Here is an 8300-nt window from a genome sequence, read left to right as displayed (position 1 = left end):
GGCTGCAGGTCAGAGCAGCAGTGGAGCTGTGGGGGGCTCAGGTGTGGGACAGAAGGGGAGCTGCAGTGCAGGGTCAGGATGTGCGTGCCCACACTCACCCCACTCACCCGCACCACTGTCCCCTCTGGCACAAGCGACACTCCCCTCTGCAGCTCACCACCCCCTGCCACTCGTCCAGGGGACAGAGCTGAGGGCGGCCCGGCCCATTGTCCTGACCCCCGCACCCCTAGAGTCCCTCTGCTAACTACCAGCCCCACTTCTAGCGCTCGGCTAGCACAGCCCAGCCCCCGATCTCTTCACCAGCCCGGTTCCATTCGGGTCAGGGGGGTCACCCCCCAGCCCTCAACCCCCCCAAACAGCGCAAGGCTCAGTTGAAGTAACACATCAGGGTTTATTGTTTCCATTCCTTGCAGCTAATGATTAAAAAAAGTTCTAAAATAAATTACAGAATTAAATAACCTCAGGTTGGATTATTCCCCCCCACCACCCCCAAACCAAGGGTTAAACCAGTCACTGGGTTTGGCAATAGCAACAAAACAAAAACACTCTAGGAAAAGCAGCTACCAGTTTAGCAGGTATCCCGGGCCAAAACCCTCTGCCAGGGAGCTCCCTTCGGGTCCCTCGGCTCTAGTACCCACATGCCAGGGTGCATTCGCCCCCTCACAGTTCAACCTCCTCTTTTCCCCTCTCCGCCGTTCAGCTCCGAGTGAGCTCCGTGCTGTTGGCCTGCCCTGTCCCCCCAAACAGCTGGGCATGCACTCAGCAGGCCCCTTCTCTTCCCTCCTAGTCCCTTACCCGTGAGAGATTCTCTGTGCTGCGTCCGCAGTCAAAGGGAGACCCCCTTCTAGACGTGCGTGGGATGGTCCAGGTAAGGGTCTGTTTTGGTCATGTGTAACGTGACCGTAGGGGCTTTGTAATGGCAATGCGCCCCAGTGCAAGTGACCCCGCTGCAAGGCTTCCCCCTAGTCCTCATGCCCAGTTTTCTGTTGCACAAGCTCTGCCAGGTCTGGAGCGTCTTGGAGCTCCACACCCACACGCCACTGGTGATGCCCACCACCAGCGACATGAAAATCTTTAGCATAAAGACAGCCACGGTGGGTACCGAGGCTTCCAAAGAGCAGTGGGTGCTGCGCCTGCCGGGGAAGGCCATGCAGCCGTGCTCCAACGCCCTGAGGTTCCAGTAATCCATATTGAGCCGCTCGTAGAAGTAGCAGACGATGACGCAGGTGGCCGGGACGGTGTAGAGGATGGAGAAGACCCCAATCTTCACCATCAGCTTCTCCAGCTTCTCTGTGTTGGTGCCTCCCGTCTTCATGATCTTCCGGATGTGGAAGAGGGCGACGAAGCCCGTGAGGATGAAGGAGGTGCCGATCACCAGGTAGCAGGACAGTGGGATGAGCACGAACCCCGTCAAGGCACCGACGTCCATGCTTCCCACGTAACAGAGCCCGGTGAGCTCATCTCCTGCCACCTTTCGCATGGTGAGGATGACAATGGTCTTCATGGCTGGGATGCCCCACGCGGCCATGTGGAAGTAGCTGCTGTGGGCTTCGATGGCCTCGTGTCCCCATTTCTTCCCAGCTGCCAGGAACCAGGTCAAGGTCAGGATGACCCACCAGAGCGAACTGGCCATGCCGAAGTAATAGAGGATGAGAAAGACGATGGTGCAGCCGGTGCTTTCTAGCCCCTCCTGAATGATGTACAGCTCCCCATTCTCCCGGTCACAGGCTATGTTCTCAGCCCCAGCCACTGAGCGAATGATGAAGGCCACCGAGTAGACGTTGTAGCACATGGAGAGGAAGATGATGGGTCTCTCCGGGTATTGGAACCGGTGCGGGTCCAGCAGGAAGGTGAGCACCGTAAAGGCCGTGGAGACAAAACACAGCGTTGACCAAACTGCCATCCATATGAAGGCAAAATCTTTGTCCTCCCGGGACCAGTACACATCCACCCCAGGGGAGCATTTGGGGGCACAAGAGAGGCTCTTCTCCACGTACTGGAACTTCTCGGGGTTTTCACATGACCCCAAGCTGTTCGGCCCCCTGCCCTCTCCAGTCCCCGAGGGCCTGGGGCGCGGCGCCACCGGGAGCATGCCCTGTCCCTTCGGAGCGTCCCCAGGGGTGGCGTTCTCAGGTGCTTCCATGCACAGGGCATTGGGATCGTTCTTGGTAGGCAGCTTGCTGCAGTCCAGGGACTCCGGCCAGCCAAAGTTGAACTGCTCCATGATAGGGGCGCACTTGTGCCGGGCCTGCTCACACATGGGCTTGCAGGCCGGGATGCTGGTGCTCACCTGGTCCGTGCACATGGGGGCGTAGAGGGAGCAGAGGAAGAAGCGCAGGTGGACGTGGCAGCCGTACTCCACCAGGGGGGCAAACTCGTGCAGCTTGATGGCCGCCTCCCGCTGGTTCTCGTGCCCCATGTAGTTGGGCATGCGGGTCATGTTGTAACCGATGCCCTGGCACATGGGGATCTCGATGGGCTGGCATCTGGCCTCGCGGCCCCGCTCGATGTCGTACGAGCCGATCTCCAAGGTGGAGGCCACCACCAGCTGGCACAGGAAGGACACGATGATTTTCAGGCGCAGGGCTGCCATGGCCGGCTCCTGGCACGTCCCGGGCACCCCGCTACCGCCAGGGCTGGGGGCTGCCAGGGCGCTACAGAAACGCCCCCATCCTGCCCCAGGCACGGAGAGCACCAGCCAGGCAACCCCCTGGGCGCGCCGCCTCGCTAGCCCCGGGCTGGGCAGCGCCCCCCGGCCAGCCCCATGGCAGGGGCCGGCTCGCTCGCCGCTCCGCAGCCGGGTCCCTCCCGCGGCACCGGGCACCGGGCACCGAGCCCCGGCCGGCGGCTCAGAGCGGCGCCGAGGGGCTGCTCCCCCCGCGGGGCGCCCGGCCGCGCCGGGGCTCCATGCGCCGGGCACAGGCGGACGCGCCGGGACCGGGGATCTCGGAGCCGCCGCCGCCGCCGCTCCTGCCTCCGCGGCCGCTGAGCCGCCGCCACCCCCAGCAGCCGGCTACACCCCCGGGAGGGCGGGCCCGGCCGCCGGGACCTCCCCCAGGGCGGGGGCGGCTTAAAGGCGCAGGGGTTGCGGCGCTGTGGCGCTGCCCGCCCGGGGGGGCCCGCGCCCCGGCTGCGCCTCTGCGCTCCGGCGGGGCTGCGGCTGGGGACGGGCGGCGAGGAGCGACAGCCCGATCGGCCGGGGGCAGCGCCGGAGACACCCCCCTGGCCACGCCTTACACCGTCCCCGGGACCCCCTTACACCCGCCCCTGCACCCCCTTACACCCAGCCCTGGTCCCCCTTATACCTCTCCTGGTCTCCCCCTTACGCCCCCTCCTGCCCCCTGCACCCCCTTAAACCTCCTTGGCCCCCCTTACACCCACCCCCATCCCCCTTACATCCTGCACCCCCTTACACCCCTCCTGTCCCCCGTAACTCCCCTGCACCTCCCCTTACACCCAGCCCCTGTACCCCCTTACACCACTCCTGGTCTCCCACTTACACCCATCCCTGCACCCCCTTACACCCCTCCTGCCCCCTGCACCCCTTAAACTTCCTTGGCCCCCCCTTACACCACCCCCTGGCCCCCCCTTACATCCTGCACCCCCCTTACACCCCTTCTGCCCCCCTGACCCCTCTGAACCTCCCCTTACATCCAGCCCCTGCACCCCCTTAAACCCCTCCTGGCCCCCCTGCACCCTTTACACCCCTCCTGGCCCCCCTTATACCGCCCTGTCCCCCTTAACCCCCCCTTGCACCTCCCCTTACACCCAGCCCCTGCACCCCCTTACACCCCTCCTGGCCCCCCTTGCACCCTCTGCCCCCCTTAACCCCTCTGCACCCCCCCCTTACACCCACCCCTGCCCTATCTATAACCTGGTAACAGCTGGGGGCTACCCAGAGGGGCATCACCTGGTGAGTGAAAGGGACCCACCTCTGAACCCCATCCCCAGCCATGGTGCTGGCAGTGATTTCCAGGGGGCCCTGGCTGAGATGATGGAAAATCCCGTGCTCAAAAAGCAGGCCCTGTCCCCTGGTAAACAGGGTGGGGTGGGGGCAGGGGACATGTTTAATTCATTAGGGAATGTTTGTGAAGTGCTTTGAAGATGAAGCGCGCTGGATGATTATGTATGTGGCACACGCGGCCAAGAGAGAGGTGCTGGGATTCCATCCTCCAGAGCGTGCAATAACCGGGCAGTCTGTCGTTAAAAGTGCCCCGTTCTCCTCTTCGCACATGTTCCTGCGCTTCCCCCCGGGGCCGCTGGGATTGCCGGGAACGGGGGAACGGTCCTGGGCACCCAACCACGTCTCTCTGCTCCCAGGGTCTCTGAGAGACCTGCGGGGGACGTCCAGCCACTGCCCCAGCAGAGCCGTCTGCCAGACTCCCCCGGGGGAGGAACTTTTGAGCTGTTCAATCTGTGTTGCAGTTCAGCGCTGGTGGGTGAAAGGCGCTGGGCTGAGAGCTGGGGACCAAAGTCCCGTTGATGTGAACAGCAGCAGGAGAGCTTCCTACTTGCACACCCAGCAGGGCTCTCCCCTGTGCGTGGGCGAAGGTTGGCCCCGCTGGAGAGCAGGGGATCAGTAACCCCACCCCCAGAGTGCTGTCCCCGCAGGGCCAGGGCACCAGCTGGCAGCCCCACACAGTGACTCAGCCGGGGACGGGCCCGAGATTCAGCTGGCCATTGTCATGGGTTGCAGGGCAGTCCGTCTCCCACCTTGCTTTGGCCCCATTAGGGTTGTATTTGGCACAAGGGGAGAAATGCCAGAGGCTCCGTGGAGTCCAGTAGGGACTTGGCTATTGCTAATCGATTTTATGTACCAGGTGCTCAGATACTACGGGGATGGGCAGCCAGAGAAAACCAAGAGAGACGGTATTTGGTGAGGCTTTAATTGCTGTTCGTTATTGGTAATTATCGTGGTGAGTGGGAGAGGATGCTTTTATAAACGACCTGCATCTGAAGAAGTGAGGTTCTTACCCACGAAAGCTTATGCTCCCAGTACTTCTGTTAGTCTCAAAGGTGCCACAGGACCCTCTGTTGCTTTTTATAAACGACGTTATTTTGGGGCAGTTGGAATGATCAGGTGTACTGGACACAAATCTGGGAGCTGGGAACGCCTGGCTTCTAAGCCCAGTCTCACGCTGACTCGCTGGCTTCCTGACGTGCACGCTCAGCTTAAAGCATTGAAACCAACCCACCGATTTCCAGGGGGCAACTCAGATACTTAGAGCTGAGCCGACGCTTCCAGGGCCGTGAGCTGTCACCAGCTGAGCACCTAAAGACCGCAGCTCCATAATTTGGGGCCCCTCTTGAAAGCGAAGGTTTTAGCCTCGCCAGGTCTCGGTTTCCCCATCTGTGATTTGGGGATAATGCGCCTCTGGCTCAGATGGCGGTGAGTGTGTTCGTACAGCACGTCACAGCTGCAAAGTGCCAGCGTTTCATTTGCCTCTGGGCTTGGCAGTTCATAGCCCCGGCGCCTCTTTCAGTACAAATTAAGCACTGGAAAGTGCTACATCAGCAGCGGCACTAATTAGTATGATTAGCGCCTCTTGATCAAAGCTGAGAACTGGAAAATTCACTTATCTCAGCAGCAAAAGCCGGCGAGTGTTAAGTGACTCTCCAAAATATGTGCAGGCCACACCCAAGCAGCCCAGCACAGAGCACCATTGTGCGTGCGAAGGCAGCTCCTCTTTCCTTTCCCTTCATTTCTTCCCTTGTCCCCCGAGGGAGAAGAGATTTTGATGACAGGGCAACTGACAGTTTAATTAAAGACAGCACTCTACACGCAGGTAGCGTATTTGTGAACCAAGTGGGAGAGCAGCAGAGAAAGCCGCAGTGGGAGCTGGCAGGAGAGCGGGTGAATTTCCAGGGGGTCAGGTTAACAAAAACTGCTCCTGTCTTTCCAGAGAGCTGCCCGCTGCTCCGGGCACTGCCCCCTCAGGACGTGGAGGGGGCGGGCTCAGGTACTGCAGAGGAAGGCAGTTGGAGAGATACCCCAAGCCCATCAGGGGAGAGGAGCAGACAGACAGATGGATGGGGAAGGGGAAGGGTCATTTCTGTGTCCAGACTTTTAGCAGAGCCTTGACCTCGCTGCCTTCTGCCTGCAATGAATTGCTGGTGAACTGGCAGGACACAGACACCTCCCTGCCTGTTTGTATCCACAGACCAGGTGGGGGGGGGCAGCTAGGTGGCAGCAGCTACTCCCCATGGGCGGTGGGTGTCATAGGCCAGGGCAGGCTAAGCACCCCAAGGCCCTGCCCTCTCTCAGCTCCAGCCAGGGGCCCTGAACTTGGGCCGGCTGCTGGCCAGGGTGGCCCAGAGCAGCACTGGGAGGGAGGGGGGGCTAGCACTCAGGGCTCCAGCGCGCAGGGGGACGAGGCCTCGGGTGGAAGGGGCAGGGTTCACCCATCGCCCAAACTTCTGCCCCAGAATGTGGTAATCACGGGAAGCCGGGCTCACAAAGGCAAGGGTGGGAGAGGGCTCCCCAAACATCAGCTGCACATTTGGCACAAACCCCCGTTAGCACATACGGCCTCATTAGCACAGGTGGAGAACCCCATCTGTGCATGTGCAAAGAGGACAGTGCATGTTGGCCCAGTGCAAGCCCAGCAGTGCTAGGAGAGGACACAGGGCCTGAAAATGCACCCCTCCCTTTCCGGTTTCCCAGCCCCGTTGCATTGCAAAGACGCAAAATCTCTTCTCCTCCCTGGGGACTGAAAAGCCGGGTGCGGACGCGGAGGGCCTGGCTCCCTTGGCGCTGCCATCCAGTAGCAGCGCCCCCGGGGCACGGAGCTTCCGCAGCAGGAACAAGTTGGAGCGAGGCTTGGAAACGAGCGTTTATCTCCAATGAGGAGCACGAGGCCGCAAGACAGAGACAGCTGCAGCTGGCTCCAGTGGCAGAGGGAAACAACCTCCAGCTCAGCCCCCTGGAGCAGGCTGGGGGCTTGGAGGAGGGTGCGACAGCTGTCTGTGCAGGGGGCTGCCGATCGGGCTGGGATGGGGTTTACGGCCAGGGCTGAGTCGCTCCCTTGGCATCCACCCGCTCGCTGACATCGCCAAGCGGCTGGCATCAAAGGGAGCGAACCCTGCTGGCTTTCCTCTGCCTCGCAGGCAGGGGCATGAGATGCCACCTGCTGCCCATGTGCCACCTAGCTGCAGGTCGCCCCACACCATGCCCACTGCCAAAGCACGGAGACAAACCAGCCCCCTCCCTTGGCAGACTGTCCAGCAGGACAGGGACCCTCACGGGCTCTGGTTATGGCACCAACACAAGGGGAAAGAGAGATGCAGCTTGTCCCTGCTGTTCCCACTGCAGGGCTACTGCTTGGCCCGGACACTCCTGTGACAGGTACCTCCCTGGCCTGGTATTAGGAGCTCACACGTGATCTGATCTCTAGGTGGGTCTGGGGAGCCCACCGGCTCCCCAGAAGTCATCATCAAAGCTGAGCGAAATCTTTCGGCTGACATTTCTTTTTGGTGGAGGGTGCAGATTCGGTGACCCCGCAAGGTTTGGTGAATTCACGTGGGTTTTGCCAACTTGTTAATTTAAGAAACAAACAAACAAAAAATTCCAAAACATTTATTTTTGGAGGGCGGGGGTCCAATTTCAAAAGCATTGTATGTAAAAGCACTCAACATGGAACTGAAATGTTTTATTTGAAATGAATTTCTTTTCCAATTTTTCGATTGGCCACAAAAATTCAAAACATTTAGTTTTTGGTTTGATGTAAAACTGCCCCCCCCCCCCGGTTTTAGGGAATGTCCCACAGACTGAAATATCCGTCATTCGCTCGGTTCTAGTTGCCCTGTCATAGGGTTACCATATTTCAACAATCAAAAAAGAGGACGGGAGGAGCCCCGCCCTAGCCCCGCCCCTGTCCTGCCCTAGCCCCGCCCCTGTCCCTTCCCCTCCCCCCCCCTTCCTGCCCCCTCAGAACCCCCAACCCTCCCCCCCATGCCTTGTCCCCTGACTGCCCCCTCCTGGGACCCCTGCTCCTAACTGCCCTCCAGAACCCCACCCCCTACCTAAGCCTCCCTGCTCCTTGTCCCCTGACTGCCCCCTCCTGAGACCCTCCCCCACATCCTAACTGGCCCCCTAGGACCTTACCCCCTACCTGTACCCTGATTGCCCCAACCCTTATCCACACCCCCCACCCCCAGACAGACCCCTGGGACTCCCACGCCCCATCCAACCACTCCCCACCCCCTGACACCCCCCCCAGAACTCCCGACCCATCTAAACCCCTCTGCTCCCTGTCCGCTGACTGCTCCGATCCCTCTCCCCACTCCTGCCCCCCGACAGC

General features: G+C 60.7%; 1 protein-coding gene across 1 annotated transcript; it reads right to left on the bottom strand.

Annotated features, from left to right (window-relative positions):
* Positions 1 to 371: 371 nt before the first annotated feature.
* On the bottom strand, positions 372 to 2838 carry FZD9 (frizzled class receptor 9). The gene has a single exon (XM_034752794.1). It carries the CDS (start codon positions 2591 to 2593, stop codon positions 845 to 847), a length of 1749 nt encoding a protein of 582 aa, XP_034608685.1. The 5' UTR covers positions 2594 to 2838; the 3' UTR covers positions 372 to 844.
* Between the last annotated feature and the right edge of the window lie 5462 nt (positions 2839 to 8300).

Source organism: Trachemys scripta, chromosome 18 (genome assembly GCF_013100865.1).
Source record: "Trachemys scripta elegans isolate TJP31775 chromosome 18, CAS_Tse_1.0, whole genome shotgun sequence".
NCBI lineage: Eukaryota > Metazoa > Chordata > Testudines > Emydidae > Trachemys > Trachemys scripta.
This window is presented reverse-complemented; position numbering and strand designations above follow the sequence as displayed.

Coding starts and splice junctions, on each gene's coding strand:
- FZD9 (XM_034752794.1), bottom strand. CDS start 2,593: ATGGCAGCCCTGCGCCTGAAAATCATCGTGTCCTTCCTGTGCCAGCTG.